This window comes from Dermacentor silvarum, chromosome 1 (assembly GCF_013339745.2).
Source record: "Dermacentor silvarum isolate Dsil-2018 chromosome 1, BIME_Dsil_1.4, whole genome shotgun sequence".
Lineage (NCBI taxonomy): Eukaryota > Metazoa > Arthropoda > Arachnida > Ixodida > Ixodidae > Dermacentor > Dermacentor silvarum.
In genome coordinates, this window is record NC_051154.1 from 433,093,715 (window position 1) to 433,113,403 (window position 19,689).

The 19,689-nt window shown below is 44.6% G+C and overlaps 1 protein-coding gene across 1 annotated transcript; it reads right to left on the bottom strand.

Annotated features, from left to right (window-relative positions):
• Window positions 1–151: 151 nt before the first annotated feature.
• LOC125942592 (RING finger protein 151-like) lies at window positions 152–13,996 on the bottom strand. Its single transcript, XM_049660780.1, has 2 exons — window positions 13,651–13,996; window positions 152–452 (listed from the first exon to the last, which is right to left on the bottom strand). The coding sequence occupies exons 1-2, from the start codon at window positions 13,930–13,932 to the stop codon at window positions 228–230; spliced, it is 507 nt and encodes a 168-aa protein (XP_049516737.1). The 5' UTR covers window positions 13,933–13,996; the 3' UTR covers window positions 152–227.
• Window positions 13,997–19,689: the final 5,693 nt, after the last annotated feature.

Consider the following 19,689-nt stretch of genomic DNA (forward strand, 5'->3'; position numbering starts at 1 on the left):
TTACCAAACCGCCCCTCTAAACACGACAAAGAAACAAGGATGCAATTGGAAGCGTTAAAGAGACGCTCTTGTTTATTACATGTTGTGCCTACGGTTGCAACTGGTTCGTGGCCAAAGACACGCATCAATAGCAGCATTAAGTAATGTGACCGGGTGACGAAGACAGTCCACGTCCTGTTGAGCCTATTTTAGCTGTTGGCGCAGCATGTTAATTGGTTGATTGTGCGCTACCACGATGTGATGAAACAGTGCAATTCCTGCACGCAGTCGTGGTCGCGCAGTTGGTCGGCGCCCAGGCTGAAGCCGCGGCTGCAACGCACCGTCCGCTTGGGGCAGCGCTCGCTCGGCGGCCAGCTCAGCTCCAAGAGACGCTTCTGGGCTCCGCGGTCCGGGCACAGCGCGTTGCGGGACTCGGAAGAATCCAGGTGGCGCTTCAGACAAAACATGTGCACCTGAAAAGTCGACAGCGTATGTTACTAAAGGGACGATTGCACTTGATCATTTGAGTCACGATGGAGCCTCAGAAATTGTGTCGTTTGCATATTTTATGACAGAGCCGCGCATAGGCACTAAGAAATAATTTTGAGAGGGGAAAATGTTGATTTAATAAAGTACGAAAGCGAAATAAATGTGAGCCAATTCCAGTGAGTCCTCCCAATTACAGACTAACGGAATACTTATTTAATGCACCCATGGCACATTTTCATGAAACAAACCGAATCGCTGGGCGAAAGGAGATGCATTTGGCGTCGTCAGGAAAACCTAAGTAGTAAGGAATGGCAGCCGGGAATTCCTGTCAAATATTCTAGCGTCTTCGGTAAAGGACGTTCAACATGCACCCCCATGACCTGGAGGGGCGTTGCTAATGCTAATCGACATAAGCAAGAGTCGTTTAGAATATTGGTGGGAAAAAAAAGCAGGCAAGAAATTTTATGGATCCGTCGCAGGCATGGGTAAATATAAAAGGTAGATATACATGTTTTACAGGAGAGGGGAAAGATTGAGGAAACAGACAAAATGCTACACTGATAAATATCTCTAGATTACTTCATTAGCTCAAGCAGGCTAGGCGACTCTGTCATTGCCCAGTTTCGAAGGGGATGCCAAGAAATCATCATCATCGTAATAGAGCTCAGTTTCCTCACCTAGACAAATGAAAAGAAAAGAGAAATGAGAAAGTGTACGATGGGACACAGGCCAGTGTGACTTAATAAGTGAATGTTTCTGTTTCGCATCCTACCATTGGCAAGTTGTCTTCTCTTTAATTTTTCTTTTCTTTACAAAGAAATAGCAAAAAATATAGTACTGCGTGAAAAAGTACTGCATAAATATAGTTGTGCATGATGAAAAGACCATCGACACACGTCACAGGTATTATGTGTCGATGTGTCTTGTATCAATTGTTGTGTCACTGCGAAGTATTATGTCATGATAAAAACCCAAATTAGCCCAGCAGAACGCCGTCCTGCAATTTATTCCACTGTTCTTTTTATTCATATACGAAGAATTAGTATTGCATTAAAAGGGGCGTGCATCGGTAGAATAGTACTTAAGGGCTGTCACGCAAACTAAACAGCTGAGTGTAGATTTGAAGCATATGTAGCGAAGAAATCTATTCTCGCCTTTCAGTAGAGAATATTCTCTCATCTATTCTCTAAAATCCTCTCAATTCATTGCACTTCACATGTTTCTCATGGTTATTCATGTAATGACACGGTGTGGCCTTTCATTTATTCTTGAATATGCAAACGAATTCCTTAATACGTATACGATGGTGTGTATTACGTAATATCTGTCGGTCTCAATATAACCTTATGTGTCGCAGCACATTTGCGGGTACCAGTTTTCCACAATATAACATTGAACTCAAAGCGTTCTTTGAAGTTGCCGCGTTCTTGCCGAAGACGGCATACGCAGAAAAATATCTAAACTGAATTGCGTGTCCGATGGTGGGATGAAACTTAACTTTCCCAGCAAGAAAGTCTGATGATCCCAGCACTACGCGACAATCGAACGGGTCCTTCTCTCGCGGAAACGCCAAGTACTTCTGGGACGACTGGCATGTGGGTCACGAAGCGTAACACGTGACAGAGCACGTGAACGCGCTCCAGTTTCCTTTAAGCATCTGACGCAGGCATGATACAGTTAATGAAACAGGCCAATGCATAACCTCATCACTGTCTATCGCATAGTGACTTCTCTCCTGCAAACTGCCCTCGCAAATCTTCCCACGACAAACACCGATAATCGCATTCATTTTCATGACGTCACTGCGTCGACGTATCATCGATGTGCATCGCGGGAACTTGCATTTAGGCGTAGATAGTGAGCGGCGAAGTCTATAAATTATACATTGCATGACATTAAAGTGGTGACCTGTGTGATTACACGTTGCATAGCATATGACAACAAACAGAGTTGCAGTCATCGCACCTACTTTTGTCATACGCGAGCTTCACGAAAGCTTCTCTTCACGTATAGGTTCGGGCATGCGTTCTATCGCATTAATATTAATATCTGGGACTTTTAGAGGCACTTTCGTACGCGCTCCAGGAAACGTGGAGATCGTATACGTCTCATCGATAGACCTCTGTGGTGGAGAAATGGAAGCAGTCCCCGAATTTGTTGCCGTTTATTTCTCCTCTACATATAAACTGTCACCTGTGAGCGCTGTGCGCGAGCCACGGTCCCATAGTGGATTTTACAGCTCTGTATTCTTTGGCAAGAACCTCATCGGGGATTGCCTTAGGTGTCTGAGGCCATCTTTGTCCTGTGGCTAAGATGGCATCCCAGCGGCCGTTGTCAATGGCAACAGTGGTATCTTTGTACTTGTGCTTACACAACCTTTAATAACTTCCTGAAATATTACACTTTTCTCCATGTTTGTAAAACTGCTCAAATTTTTCCTGTCTTTAAATCCAGACGCAAACCATCGGCCACTTTTTTTTTCTCTCTAAAATGTCCAAGCGTCTGGAATTATCTATTCACACTGTATTGTTGCTTAGTGTAAAAAATAATGTTTTCCCAAATTAGCATGAATTTCTGCCAGGCCACTCCACGACAACCAGCCTCTAAATTGAAAATGAGACATCCACCCAAACATAGCAATTGCTACAAAGGAAACCCACTCGGGTTCCTCGAAAGAAAAGCCTCGAAGTTGAAGAAAAATTCGTCCTGGTCCGGGTCTCGAGCCCTCGACCATCGCCTTTCCGGGTTCCAGGGCAGCCGCTCTAGTATGTCAGCTAACCAGGCGACTAGCAGATGGCAGGGCGAAGTCGAATTTTTCAGCAACTCGAAGCAAATTTAAGGCAAGTGTCTGACGTAATAGTTCCGCGGAAACCCGCTAGGTGCAGAGAAGTGATTAAAAGGAAAATGAGACATCCACCCAAATCGTATTCGTATTCGCATCGTATTCGTATTCAGGCATTCGTTTGCATATTCAAGAATAAATAAAAGAAAGGCCACACCATGTCATTACATGAAGTAACCACGAGAAATATACGAAACGCAACGAATTGAGAGAATAGGAGAGAAGAGATGAAAGAATCGATTTCTTTGTTACATACGCTTCAAATCTACACTCAAATGTTTAGTTTGCGTGAGAGCCCTGAACTACTATTCTGCTGATGCACGCCCTGTTTAACGCAATTTTAATTCTTCGTATATGAATGAAAAAGAGAAGTGGAATAAATTGCAGGACGGCGTTCTCCCGGGCTAACTTAGGTTTGCATCATGACTTAACACTTCGCAGTGACACAACAATTGATGGAAGACACATAGACACATAACACCTGTGACCTGTGTCGATGGTCTTTTCATCATGCAGTACTATATTTCTGCAGTATATATTTACGCAATACTATATGTTTGTTTGGCCGTTTCGTTTTAAAGAAAAAAAATTAGAGAAGACAACTTGCCCATGGTAGGATGCGAAACCGAAACAATCACTTATTAGGTCGCACCGGCCTCTGTCCCATGGTCCACTTTCTCATGCATTTGTCTAGGTGAGCAAACTGAGCTCTATTATGCTGATGATGATTTCTTGACATCCCCTTCGAAACGGGGCAACGACAGAGTCACCTAGCCTGATTGAGTTAATCAAGTAATAATAATCGTAGCCCTACTACGCAGCCATCTCCTCGATAGGTCCTGCTTCGCGAGCGTCTATGATCAATATTCTTACGTCTATACGGTATCTAGAGCTGTGCCTCAAGATTCCATGTAAGGTGGCATTTCTTCCTAATTCTCATCAACGACGTTTCGCCAGCAATCCAGAAATCTTCATTTCTTAGTTGTGCTGACGATATCAAATTATGTAAGGATCTATGGAGTACTGAGGGCGGCTCTGCAGTCTCACCCATACTCATTCTTTGAATTGTGGCAGGTAAACGGGCTCACTCTAAATTAATCGAAAACGAGCATTGTGTCTTATTATAGTAAAACCCCTATTATTGTTTTAACCTATTCTAATAATCATGCAGTGTAGACGAGGGTCGTTAAAATGAACGATCTGTGTGTGCTTTTTCACTGTACGTTGAGCTTCTCCGCCCACCATAAGCGCGTAGCAACGCTCGGTTCCGTTTGCAGACTTATAAGAGAATTCCGTACGCCACTTCCCTTCCTCAAACTGTTTATGCCCATATGCCTCCCGTTACTCTAATACGCCTCAGTGGTATGGAATGGTACAAGCGATTCAAATGACATACTAATTGAGCGTGTACAGAAAACGTTCAGGAGCATATATATATATCGTTTTCTTACCTAGCACACCAACAACGTTTCAAGCTTTAATAATTATCCTTCACTTCCATCATTTACCTACAGGCGTAGTCGTACCGACGTAGTCTTTTTATACAAAGTCATTCATGGAATTCATACATATTCGGATGCACCAGCTTCCGTTTCACTGCAGGTTCCGTACAAGACTATCAGGGAACACAGACCCTTCCACGTTTCTGCGTCTTCCAGAAAACACGTTCCTCTCCAGAGAACGGAACGCCTATACTGTACCTGTCATTTTCTTCATGTTGCTATATTTCGAAACGTGTTGTCTCCTTTCTGTTCCGACCTGCACAGTTTCTTGAGCCTTTTTGATAGCTGCACTCCTCTACTGTCTTGACATAGTTTCTCTCTCCCTCCATGCATGTTCTCCGTCTTTTAATCGCGTGTTATTGCTGTATTGTTACTGAATATGTAGATGCTCATCACGTTTTGAATTGTCTTTTTAAAATTTTTAATGCCCTGACTGCTGGTTGTAGTTGTTTTACATATCGACCATTCTTGTTTCTCTTTCTCTGTGCACCAGCACTCAGACATCAACGTTGTCCCTGAGCACGCTGAATAAATTATTTATTTATTGATTGATCATGATTTTATGATTATTACACCATTTAAAAGGAAATTAAATTTACCCTGTGCTTTCTTTGGATTCGTGCGATTGTTGCTGCACCCGCAAGCACACACAGACACAGACAACAACGTCTTTTATTCCTAGACTATTTTATTCTATGTAAAAAGGGAATCCAACAGCGCTTCACCTCGTAGAAAAACAAGCTTTTTTTGGGCGCATTAGTTTACCTTACGGTTTGATGTTTATATCGTACAACCTTCGGGAATGGCACTTATGTTTTGTTGAGTAAAGCCAAGCTTCCGGTTCCGGTGTTAGGTGCGCGAAGTTTAAACGAGCATATCTTGGCTTCGGGATTTCTACGCTAAATACCTAATATTACTGCGCTGCACGTAACTATAGGCTAGCTTGGTAGGCGTCGTTTCTGACGCCTTGTTTTTTGTACAACATGCGTTACAAGGCCTCAGATCGCATGAAAATGTTTTCCCGAGCGTGAAAAAATCCTGCGAATACACGCAAAATTGCCGCGCAACTGGCCGCTCGAGGCACTTCGTGTGTAGTCGCGGGCTCCTCTCATGCTCGGAAAAATACGTTTATGTGACGCGTCATTAGCAACGCAAAGCTGTATCGGGAGTTTTTCATGTTGCTCTACAATTTCCTCCTTGACACTTTTCATTCATTTGCATGATTTGAGAAGTGGATTAAGTAATTCAGACGAATGACGTAATCAGGTGGAATGGAATAAATAATCTGCGTATCCACAAGCAACGGCAAACAACATTACCTTGTTTATGTCCAGCTATGTGGCATTTGTACATTTTAAATCTTGGTGCATGATAGTTGGGACACCCTATATATATATATATATATATATATATATAGGTGGGGGCGAAATGCCGAAAACACCCGTGTACCTAGATTTAGGTGCACATTAAAGACCCGCAGGTAGCCCAAGTTGTTCCGTAGTCCTCCACTATGGTGTGCCTGATAATCATATGGTGGTGTTGGCACGTAAAACCCCATAATTTATTTTGCATACATACATACATACATACATACATACATACATACATACATACATACATACATACATACATACATACATACATACATACATACATACCGTTAGTTATAAGATAACATAACTTTTAAATATGTATGGTGCGCACACCGGAGTTCGGCTATTTCTGGTACCAATTGCAAGATATCCGTCAGTAGGATATTTTAAGAAGTGCTTGGCATTCCAGTGGGCAGCCTCCCAAGCACCTTCTTGTAACAGTTCGAAGCAGAGTTATCTAGAACACCAGTCGATGCTTTAGCAGATTTTGGGCAGGGATATACTTTATGTCGTATTTGTCTTAGGATTTAAGGTAACTATAGTGGCCTAACTAGAACTCATCTCCATCTCCGTAATTGCACTTGGACCATGAAACTTATTTATGCGATAATATTAAAGTGCGATATCTCAAGCAGGTAATTTCCGCCCCTTTTAAAAATCCACTTGTAAGGCGTCCAACAGGTGATTCTCTAAGAGCGAAGCTTTCTTTTCATTCTTCCTAGGCTTACAGTCCTGCCACACCGTTTCGATTACTAGGAAAGAGCAAATGTGCACATATAACGTAAAATCGAGCCAGAATATAGTGTCAGTGATGGTATAGCAAATGGGTCTATAAATATTCAATTCTTAGTCTCCCGTCTTATGGATGAGAATAATGTTGGCGTTCTTCCATATAAGGGGCCGCAAGCTTTTCAAGCATTATATCTCCTCCATCTTCTGATTAAATCAACTTTTATTCCATCTTATCCAGCAGCTTTTACCCTGGTAATGTCTTTCAAGGCCCTTCTAACTTCATCGCTAGTTATAGAAGAAGCATCTGTATCCTCTTCATCACTACTACGAACGAAAGTAGCTTGACTGCTCTGGGAACTGTACAGGTCAGTATAGAATTCTTCCGCTGCTTTTACTATTTCATCGAAATTGCGGAGGATATTACCCTGCTTATCTTTCACTGCATACATTTTGCCTTGTCCTATGCCAAGTTTTCTACTGATTTCATGCTGCGTCCATGTTTTACTGCTTCCTCAAGCTTTCCCACGTTATAATTTCGGATATCCCTTATTTCTTCTTGTTAATCAGATTCGTCAGTTCAACAAATTCTCTCTGATCTCTCGAGTTTGACACTTTCATGTTTTGCTGTTTGTTTATTAGTTTCATTGTAACTTGGAAGAGCTTACCTACTGGTTGCCTTGGTGCCTTACCTCCCACTTCAATTGCTGCTTCTGAGATCAGCCTAGTTACGGTTTCATTCATTACCTCTACGTTGTCTTCATCTTCCTGTTCTAAAGTTGCATATTTCTTTGCGAGAACCTGCCTGAATGGGTCTGCTTTTCGTCTACTGCGTCTAGGTTGGCCTGTTTCTTCTTGACTAATTTTATTCTTTCTCTCTTCAAACAGAGAAATCCTAGACCTCACTAACCTATGGTCACTGCACTTAACCCTACCTAACATTTCTACATCCTACACTATGCTGGGATCGGCAGAGAGTATGAAATCTATTTTATTCCTTGTTTCTCCATTAGGGCTTTTGCAGGTCCACTTCGTGTTGCTGCGCTTCCCGAAGAAGGTATTCATTATTCGGAGCCTATTCCTTTCCGCATATTCTACCAACATCTCTCCTCTAGTGATCCTAGGATCGATGCCGTAATGGCCAATTGATTGCTCACCAGCCTGCTTTTCCCCCACTTTTGCATTGAAGTCACTCCATGACTGGAGTGTGCCCTGACCCACAGAAAACGACGGCCATCACTGACTTTCCTCCGCCCGCCGACAAGAAGGCAGTGCGTAGATTTCTTGGCCTGTGCGCCTATTACAGGCGCTTCGTCAAGGATTTTTCACGGATCGCCGAGCCACTGACATACCTCACGAAGGCCGACGTCGAGTTCAAGTGGGAGACGCCGCAAATCGAAGCATTTGAAGAACTGAAGCGACGCCTGCAATCGCCGCCCATTCTTGCGCATTTCGACGAAAACGCCGATACCGAAGTCCACACCGACGCAAGCAGCGTAGGACTCGGCGCCGTGCTTGTGCAGCGGACTGACGGACTAGAAAGGGTTGTAAGTTACGCTAGCCGGTCGCTATCGAAGGCGGAATCAAATTATTCCACAACAGAAAAGGAGTGCCTCGCCATCATCTGGGCTACATCAAAGTTTCGCCCCTACCTCTATGGCAGGCCCTTCAAAGTTGTAAGCGACCACCACGCCTTGTGTTGGCTAGCTAACTTGAAGGATCCTTCAGGTCGCCTCGCACGATGGAGTCTGAGACTTCAAGCATTCGACATCACCGTCGTCTACAAGTCCGGCCGAAAGCACTCTGACGCCGACTGCTTGTCTCGCGCCCCCGTCGAACCGCCGCCACAGGACGACCAGGATGACGACACTTTCTTGGGACCCATCAGTGCCGACGAATTCGCTGAACAACAGCGAGCCGACCCGGAACTAAGGAGCCTTGTAGACTACCTAGAAGGCAAGACCGTCACTGTGCCGAAGGTGTTCAGGCGAGGATTGGCGTCGTTTTTCTTGCAAAACGACATTCTCCTAAAAAAGAACTTTTCGCCTCTCCGAGCCAACTACCTCCTCGTGGTACCCTCAGCGTTGCGTCCAGAGGTTCTGCAAGCTCTTCATGACGACCCAACGGCTGGACATCTCGGTTTTTCCCGCACGCTCGCGAGGATACAAGAAAAATACTACTGGCCTCGCCTCTCTGCCGACGTCGCCCATTACGTAAGGACATGCCGAGACTGTCAGCGACGCAAAACACCGCTGACAAGGCCAGCCGGACTTCTACAGCCGATCGAACCACCTCGCCGACCATTCCAGCAGATCGGGATGGACTTACTTGGGCCTTTTCCGACGTCGACGTCCGGGAATAAATGGATCGTCGTAGCTACGGACTACCTCACCCGCTACGCCGAAACAAAAGCCTTGCCCAAAGGCAGTGCCGCCGGGGTAGCGCGATTCTTTGTTGAGAACATTCTCCTGCGTCACGGTGCTCCAGAAGTCCTCATCACCGACAGAGGCACGGCCTTTACGGCAGAACTAACTCAAGCCATCCTGCGATACAGCCAGACAAGCCATCGCCGGACCACCGCCTACCACCCGCAGACGAATGGCCTCACCGAGCGCCTAAATAAGACCATCGCCGACATGCTGGCAATGTACGTCGACGTCGAACACAAGACGTGGGATGCCATCCTTCCGTACGTGACCTTCGCATACAACACGGCCGTGCAAGAAACGACGCACATGGCGCCGTTCAACCTGGTCTACGGAAGGAACCCGGCAACGACGCTTGACGCCATGCTACCGGACGTCACCGATGAGGAAAACCTAGACGTTGCCACCTATTTGCAGCGGGCCGAAGAAGGTCGACAGCTCGCCCGCCTGCGCATCAAGAACCAGCAGAGGACCGACAGCCGACACTACAATCTTCGACGACGCTACGTCGAGTACCAGCCCGGAGACCGTGTTTGGGTCTGGACTCCGATACGCCGACGAGGACTTAGCGAAAAACTCTTACGTCGCTATTTCGGACCATATAAGATCATCCGACGTATTGGCGCACTGGACTATGAGGTCGTGCCAGACGGCATTTCGCAATCACAGCGGCGCCGCGCACGACCCGAAGTCGTCCATGTGGTGCGTCTTAAGCCTTTCTACGCCCGCTGACGAACTTAGGTACTTTGTTACTTTATTTTTTTTCTTTATTACGCGTGGTTTTGTTTTCGCTTTCACATTTGTTTGTAGCATCGGGACGATGCTTTTTAAGGGGAGGGTATTGACACGTATAGATGTTTATCTTTCACCGGTGGCCGCTTTCCACCGGCTAACAAATGTTAAACGTTATCGCTCGGCGCAGGACGCGCCTGTATCGGAAGTTTCTAGAACGTTATCGATGCTTCTTTCCATTGCATGTTTTCACCGACGCTTATGTTATCTGATTGCATGACTGACGCGAATTGTCTAGAACTTTCTGGAAGACACGCGGGCATCAGGGATTAATCTAGAACCTTCGATGACTCAGGTATAAAAGCCGACGCGTTTCGCCGCTGATCAGATTTTCGACGATCGCCGACTGTGTTCGCCGCTATCGTTGTGCTTTGAGTGTACCTTGCTTTTGTGGGCACAGGTTCGCCCAATAAACAACCAGTTTCGTTGTACACAGTTTTACGACTGCTTTCGTCAGCGTCACTACTACGTGACAGTATACTGAGTTCCCACCTTTCTCAGTGCTAATTGAACATTTTCATAAAACTGTTCTATTTCTTCATCATCGTGACTGGATGTTGGAGCGTAGGCTTGTACTGTATTGTATACTGTATTGTACTGTATTGTATTTCAGTATTGTATAAAATATTCACCAATATAATTTCAAATAGAATCAGGGCCACACTTCACTTCAGCCAACCAAGATAACAGGGATATTCCACGATGGATCATATCCATGTAATCAATCAGGTAATCGAGAAATGTGCGGAGTACAATCATATCAGCTTTCATAGATTATGAAAAATCATTTGATTCAGTAGAGATAGCAGCAGTCATAGAGGCATTACGCAACCAAGGAGTACAGGATGCATACGTGAATATGTTGGCAAATATGTAGAAGGATTGCACAGCAACCTTGGTTCGCCACAAGAAAATTAAATAGTTACCTATCAAGAAAGGGGTCAGGCAAGGAGACACAATCTCTCTAATGCTATTCACTGCATGCTTAGAAGTATTCAAGCGCTTAGACTGGGAAGGCTTAGGAGTGAGTATCAACGGCGAATATCTCAGCAACCTTCAGTATGCTGATAACATTGTCCTATTCAGCAACAATGGGGACGAATTATAACAAACAATTCAATACCTTAACCGAGAAAGTGTAAGAGTGTGGTTGAAGATTAATATGCAGAACACAAACATAATGTTCAATAGCCTGGCAAGGGAACAAAAATTCAAGATCGCCAGTCAGCCTCTGAGGTCTGTAAAGGAGTACGTTTATCTAGGTCAATTACTCACAGGGGACCCTTATCGAGAGAAAAAAACTTACAGACGAATAAAATTGCTTTGGAGTGCATACGGCAGGCATTACCAAATCTCGACTGGGAGCTTACCACTGACGTTGAAAAGAAAAGTGTACAATTATTGTATTCTACCGGTGCTAATATGTGGGGCAGAAACTTGGAGGTTAACAAAAAAGTTCGAGAACAAGTTAAGGAGCGCACAAAGAGCGACGGAACGAAAAATGTTAAGCCTAAGGTTAAGAGACAGGAAGAGAGCGGTGTGGATCAGAGAACAAATGGGGATAGCCTATATTCGAGTTGACATTAAGCGGAAGAAATGGAGCTGGGCAGGCCATGTAATGCGCAGGATGGATAACCGGTGGACCATTAGGATTACTGAATGGAAGTTGGAATCAGCTAGCGCATGACAGGGGTAATTGGAGATCACAGGAAGAAAGAAGCCTTCCTCTGGCAGTGGACATAAATGTCTGATGGCTGATGATGGTGATGATGGTTATAGAGCTTCTAAGTAATGAAACAATAAATCAAGGCAAATCTTGCAGCTACAATACAGTGTGGGCTCCGATGTATCTCTGAAGGCGACCAACACCTTACTGGAAAAGCGCATTGTACTGATCGACTTCTCCAACTTTCATATTTGGACAGATGTATGCGCCGCTGTGAAACACGCGGTAAATATTCCTTAACAGCACGTATCTTTGCCACTCTGTGAATATATCTCCCAGCCTTTTTTTCCCTCGACAAACATCATACATCTCATTCATCCTCCTGACATCGTTGCTTCGACCAGCATTGATATCATTGCATTCACCAGCATTTTTTATATTTTTTATTTAGGCAGACCTTGCGAATGGTGTAAAACAAACACTTTTAGATATTAACGTTCGGACCGGTGCTGTGCATAACAAACATTGAATAAAGTTACGCGATCCATAGAATGAAAAATAAACACAATTATACCCATCGCTTTATTTTGCAGAGAACTTTGTTAACCGCTTCAATAAAGCCTCGCTACGCATAGAGTACAGCATGTGTGTTGGATCTGCATATTTTGTTTTTCTAACGAATCAGGCTCTTAATTCACGAAGCTTTTCATCCGTAGGTGCACTGTGACATTGGTCGCCGCCTTTCATTAATTATACACAGAAAAGTAGTTGTTGCCCTCACGAAACCTTTAGTCGAATTAAACGCTGGCTCCAAACTGAGACCAAGTGCTCATCCACTATTAATCCCTTCAGGTCTCCATTTTTCAGTAATCGTTGTTTCTTGTTTCGACTACTAGTCTGATGTAATAGAATGATCTGATACGCTGTGTATTGTGAATTTACATGATATGCATTAATGATGCGAGATTTTGTTCTGTATCATTCAGCGTGCACTCAATAACTACCTGTTTAGCACTTGACTATCGCTGTCGTTTCGCTTTGCTCATGTTTCCGTTCTGTTTCCTACATTAACGAAATAATTCGTATTGTAGCAGGCGTGTCATGTGTATGTCATTGAGGCTTGTAAATAGCTTCTGTCCTGCAGATACGATTGTCAATTGTATCACAGGGGCACCCATGCATCTGCAGATCCACCCACATTTTCTTTACTGCTGTGAAATTTTTCTGGAGCACTACATGAAATGTCGAATGATCGCCTTGTAATTACGACGACGAGAACGCATGCACAAGCAGCGGCAATGAGAATGCGTTGCTTGTCGCAGAAGTTCGACGTTGTGGACGGTGATTGAAATAGCGCTGTACACTTCATCAGTCCTGCCTTTTAATAAGCCTCCTTCACCGCCTGAAGCAGCTGGAGGGCACATGCCAACTGCAGCAACCACAGGTCGTGAACACCAGTGCTTCAGCACCAAATCTGACCTCACGAATGGCTAGCTAAACCTGGCTAATAGAGGATGGTTTGGGATGGGGAGAACACTAGCGCAACATTTGAGGATCATTTGAAAGGACCAGTGGAACTGTTTGGAGCATGTGATTATCGTGCCCAGCAGAAGTAAAGTTACTTATTACGTTGATACCCGGGCACTTCGATAAATGTTCATGTTCAGCTCGCAAGCGGATGAGGACCAGTATGGAAGATAACGCAGGATGAGCGCTTGCCCTGTGTTTTTCCGTCGTCGCCCTCTTCATACTTGCCCGCTTCTCAATACTTCTACGGTTTATTGCCCCTTGTGTTAGAAATCACTTTAGCTTGTCTCACTGGTGAAGAGCAGATGGTTTAATAGGGACTCACGTTTGAAGAGCAGCACTCATCTCCGCGTGGGCAGCGCATGGTGAGCCGGGCGATCATGTTGGCCACGAGGGGCACCGTGGGCGTGAGCTGCGACACGGACATCTCTCGGCGACGCAACGTGCCAATTGGCGGCATGCCAGGGATACAGATGGAACAGAACACGTGGTGGCTGGGCCATTCGACTGGGTCCCGAAACACGCCTCGGGACACGGTGCACACCAGCTCTTGGTCAGGCCTGGGATCGAAGTTCTCCGCCGAGTAGACGACCGGATCTGCCGGCATGTCTGCACGCAGGTGGCACCCCAGTCAGCGCTAAGTGAAATCATTGCGCAGGTGTGATGAATTACACAACTCGCCTTGTTCATCGGAAACTCTTCGTGAGCTTTACGTTCAAGAGCATCATGATGATCATCATCCTAGCATTTCATGCCATTAAAATCAGTCATGATTCTACACCGACCACTATATATTATGACTTTTAGCCGTCATGCTCGTAAACTGACCACAAAGTATAGTTTACAGGATCTCTTACTAAACTGCCATTGTTTTAGCGTCGGCTAATCTTGAAAACGAACTACGAATACGGTAAAAATACTAAGCACGGAGAATACACTGCGCATAAAGCAAGACCATGGAGAATGACAAATTTGCAATCTACCAGATGTGTGAGGACCTACTAAATTGATCGAAGTTTTCAGTTCCTGCGATACTTTTGCAAGGTACTTGTGGATACTCCTCAAGGCCTACGCGCACCGCGTCAAACAACGGATATTTATCCCGCGGTGTTCAGAGCAAGACACCATTGCAATTACCACGGTCACATGAATACTTACAAACTTAGAAAGATACATAGTGCCCGTCATTCTAAGACATTCTGCAGCATAGGTATACAGAGGGCTAACCTGAAATCTTGAGCCATTCTCTTACAGATAAAAGAGGATTAAGTTTATTTGAGTGATCCAGCGCATAGCGACATTGTCACGGTCTGTGATGATGTAGTATAGGGTCATCATCGTTAAGGATAGCGCAATTTACGCAGCTGCCGGTCTCGCCAACTGCGCGTTCTATGTCGCGCCCATGACTGCTCTCCAGGAGGACACCCGCATGCACAGAGACTCTGCTCTTCACGCGCTACGACATCTAGCGGCATGTAGCCTTCAGAAAGCCAGATACGCCACCGCAACCGCTACGCCGGAAGTGGAGGATAAAAGTGAAAAATGCGTCGCATCAGTTACGTTAGCTGTTAAGCTTTCGGTTCATCTTATGGATAAATTAGTTTTGGAAGAAATAGACAAAGCTGAAACATGGATGGGACGAGCGCCAGTACACTCTAATCTTGGTAACCTATAAGTATACTGATAAACACGAGTAACGAATAAAATAACGGTTACATCGTCTGTCCTTTTGATGTTTTCATTATATTGCTCACGTTAAGGGTTACAATGACAAAACTGAGTGCGACGGGATCTGTTTATTAGTTACTTTGATCTGCTGCCAGCATGTAACCTCTATATTGTAACCTATAAAATTTGAAGTAACCTTTAACCGAGACCTCACATAAGTAACCTTTAACCTATAGACACGCCGGCGCCCATGTCGGCGCGCGGGCGCCGGCATGTCTCGGTTACAAGGACCGACCGCCATATAGGCGCCCGCCACCGTACCGGAGGGAGAGAGAATAATGCGACGGTAGGGAAGCGAGTTCGCGGCTCACGCTCCAGGCAGTTTTTTTAGGAGGCGTTTGCTGTGCATGTGTGTTTTGTTGCTGGTTTCGCGCCAGTTTTGTCAGTGGCAATGGCAGTGACGAACCGGGACTTGTTTGAGATAGCGTGTGGCCGCTGCAAGTATTCATTTTGCGACTGTGAGAGCTACAGTGTCCTCAGTTCGACAAACATTCGCCGCGAATATTGTGACCACAGCCCCGGACCGCATGAAAGAACAGACGAACTTGGTAAGTGTTCTTGTACTGTGCTGGTTTGTCTGTGTTCAGTATATAATTAGGCTGCAGCTTTTCTTTCATCAGAGGAGAGGGAATTAAGTGGAAAAAATGTGGTTGATCCCTCTTATATAGGAATCGGTATAGAACACGAAAGTGAAACGTGTCTTCACAGAAGTAGTGTAATGTTTATTGCACATTGATATATAATGTCTATTGGTGTTTTGTGGCTAAAGCGCCCCTTAGGCGTTGATGCACCCACGCTGACGCCTGGTGGCACGTCTCCTCCATCACGACTACCAACGTCGATGACCATGAGCAACCGTCGTGCATATGGAAGCTGCACTACGCTGCACACGCTAGCACAACGCGAAAGACGAAGCACGTAACTGACACACTAATACAACGCGCAAGACAAAGCACGTAACTGAATCGTCACCGAGTCAAATCAGCGCGTACAGCGCGTCGTAATTGCAGCCTCCGCGATCAACTTCAGAAACATTTTCAGAGCTAATTGCGGAGGCCACGCTTCGCTGTGCTGAGTACGGTGAACGCCACCTAAGTGGCGTTGGTAGTGCTTCTTGATGCCAGCGTCCCTTCGAATGCTGGCATCGAGGCGTCGTAGTGCTGAGACCACCGAAGCGTTCACTGTCGGTGCGCGTTAGTGTCATAATGCAGTACTTCTCTTTTCTGCTCGTAGGCGGCGGCACCACCCCGAGAAAGAGCGCGGGTACACGGAGGAGTGTTAGATATATAAGGCGCGTCTGTGTAGCTCTCTGCAAATGCGTTTGTGGCGCAATGGGTTAAACGCTCGGCGATCTATCGTCGCGGACCGAGAGGTCGTGGGTTCGATTTCCAAATTTTGCATGTTTGTGGAACTTTTTCTTCTGGTTTCTTTCTTTGTATTATGTTCTGTGACGTATTTCCGTGACGGAAATACGTCAGTGAAGTCTTGGTGGACCCCGGCATAAAACACTTTCGTGTTAAAAAAGTAAGCAAAGGGGTAAGCAGCGATTCTCGCGGAAACGCATCGGTGTTTCTGCCACGCTCGAAAGGAAGCTTTAAGGCCCGTCCACGTTACCGGCACGGCAACTCGCCGCGCGAGTTGTCGGCACATTTGCTTCTGTATATTTTGCGATTCTTTGAGGGATCGGCCATTTGTACTTGCTGAATGTTGTCTTGTGTAGAGCGCGTTCATGAGGAGGCTGTTATTTGCAAGGAAGGTCCGGAAGCACCGGGCAAGAAAAAGTGCAGATTTAGTTGTGTCGCCGGCACCCCGCGCAACTATTACAAATGAGGACGCTGCTTTTGAACTACAGGTTTGTTCCTTAACGTCTTTAATCAGCCTTAGAAGCAACATCATGCCAAGTCTATTTATCTGAGCATTAAACCGTGCGAAACAACGGGACCATAAGAGAACTCGGGCACTTCTGGCTCGGGTTCTCTTCTGGCTGTCCCGTTTTGCGCTGTTTCACGCTCAGATACGTACCAAGTGGCCCGCCTACAATCCGTGTTGCAGTCTATTTCTTTGTATACATTCTGGCCAGGGAGGGGCGCTGCCATTTATGCAAATAATTAAATTCTTTCCAGGCCCTAAGCTCCTCAAGTATGACTGGTGCATCACTTGACACGGACAGAATAAGAACCCTGCTCACGGTAATCCTCCCAGACCGCCGCAATCGACACATTTTTGCTGGCAGCAAGCCGAAGTGATCACTGTCTCCACATCTGGATTCCAACGGTCACTTATTTTTTGCCTTTTGACATATTATTTTAAGAACATAGAATATCCATTTGCGTTTTACCGAATGCTGGCTCTCGTGCATAAAGTTGTGCTACCAGGAGACAAGCTAGTGAAAGGACTGCCCGTCTGAAGCGTCTCTTTGCGCTCCTAAGCAAGAAAAATGTCATTTAGGGAGAAGCTCTGTTCTCGCTGCTTTCCATGTTTTTCAGCAACTGTGAAGTGAACGATAAAACAACATATGTGATTTACTTCAATGCTGCTAGCTCGAAAGGTGGCAGAGACTTATCCCATAAGCAGCTATTTTTTTTTTCACGTCATACATTGTTTACTTTTAGTCACAAGCAGTGCATTTACTTGCTCTAGTCATTTGTTCCCCTCACTTGTGGTGAAAACTGGTTAATTTTGTTTTACTTGTGTATTTAGAGGCCTCAGAAATTCTTATAGACATATGTTAAGCATTTATTCACCCACGTAGATGGTTCTGTTTTGCAAAAACGAATGCACTCTATTTCCCTTCATTGCTCAGTGCTAGCAGATCGATACACAGGGTGTCCCAGCTATCAACGCAGCACGTTAAAAAAAAAAGGAACGCCGTTACGCGAAGCAAACCTAGTGCGTATTGTTTCCAGTACAGTGGAGTAGCCGCCAGTATTTCTTTTCCTTATTGAGATCTAATTAGGTAATTGTAATTAATTACCTAACCCGAGAAGTACTGTCCTAATTATCAAAGTGTCAATGAGAAATGTGTAGAATACCCTGAAAAACTACCGATACAACTTTCTGTTGCTCAATACGTGCTACATAAATGTGTTTTTCCGAGTGTGAAAGAAGGCCCCGAATACACGCAGAATTACCGCGTGACTGGCCGCTAGAGGCACTTTGCGTGTATTCGCGGGCTTCTTTCACGCTCGGAAAAAGACTTTTATGTAGCACGTATTGAGCAACAGAAAGCGCTATCGGTAGTTTTTCATGGTGCTCTACAATTTTCTCATTGCTACTTTGATAATTAGGAGAGTACTTCAGGAGTTAGATAAATAATTTTATTACCTAAATAAATCTCAGTAACAAAAAAATTACTGGCGGCTACTCCACTGCACCAGAAACAACACCCACTAGGTTTGCTTCGCGTAACACCGTTCCTCTTTTTTAAAATCGTTCTGCGTGATAGCTGGGGCCGGACACCCTGTATGTCTCTGCGCTTGTGCAGAAATCTAGTATTGCAGTTATCAAATAGCATAAATTGTGATATGTTTGTCATTTCACACAGTTGTGGTTCGATGACTGTATATGGGAGGTCTCGTGGATCGTATTTTTTGTATTATATCTTGTTGAACCAAATACTTGTAATAAAGAATTTTGTACTTGAGAGTACTCCAACTTATTTCTCGAGAACATTCACAGAATATTAAACGGAACAGCTTATTACAAAGGCTCAGGCGCATAGTTAGGAAATGAAATACTGACATTGCCTTCAAGTACATTTAAACAACTCATTGTCACCATATTATTGCCAGCAGCGCTTTGTAGTATGCTTTTGCTCGGCTGAACTTAATTACGTATTATATCCAACCTACATTACTCACGAAGATGTTGCTTCCCCATGTGTTTTTCTTCATTGAGTGTGTACTTCAAGTAATTTTGTGCCTTTGGAAGATGGATTTTTATTAAATAGTGGCTTTTGTGCACAAGTAATATTCTAGGAACTGGAGACATTTTTGGCTTCCACATATTTTGGAGGGACACTAACTCAGAGGCACTATATTTTTGAAACCTACAGCTGAGTTATAAGGGCTGTCAAGCAGGGACTGTACCCCAAAGACTATGTTAAATTTAGGGGTTACTTCAGCAATTTATTCAGACGTCTTTATTGTGATTGCGCTATATTTTTATAGCTAACCTATAAATATATCACCACGTCATGATTCAAAACGTTCTGCATCTCGAATGGGGCCAACATTGTGCTGCCTGTCAGTTTCCTCCGATTTCTTTTCACCACAGATTGTCATGCAGAAGTTTGAATTATGGGACTGAAAGAAAAATATTTGCGTCAATACCAATTCGAGCTAGTTATGTGCTCTCTTCAAAGCTTTAATGAAATGCATTGACAGTGGAAGTCTCTTCTTTAGTCCCACAATTTAAACATAACATCTGAGGTGATTTATAAGCATAACAATTAGAGGTGAAACATATCAGTCAACCGGCAGGCATGACAATATCGGCCCAGTTCGAGATGCAAATACTTTGCAGTGGAACATTGGAAGTTTTCTAGGTTGGCTATAAAAATAGAATGCAATCAAAAAGAAAAATATCCCTATAAGTTGCTGAAGTAACCTATAAATTTAACACGTCCTTTAGAGGT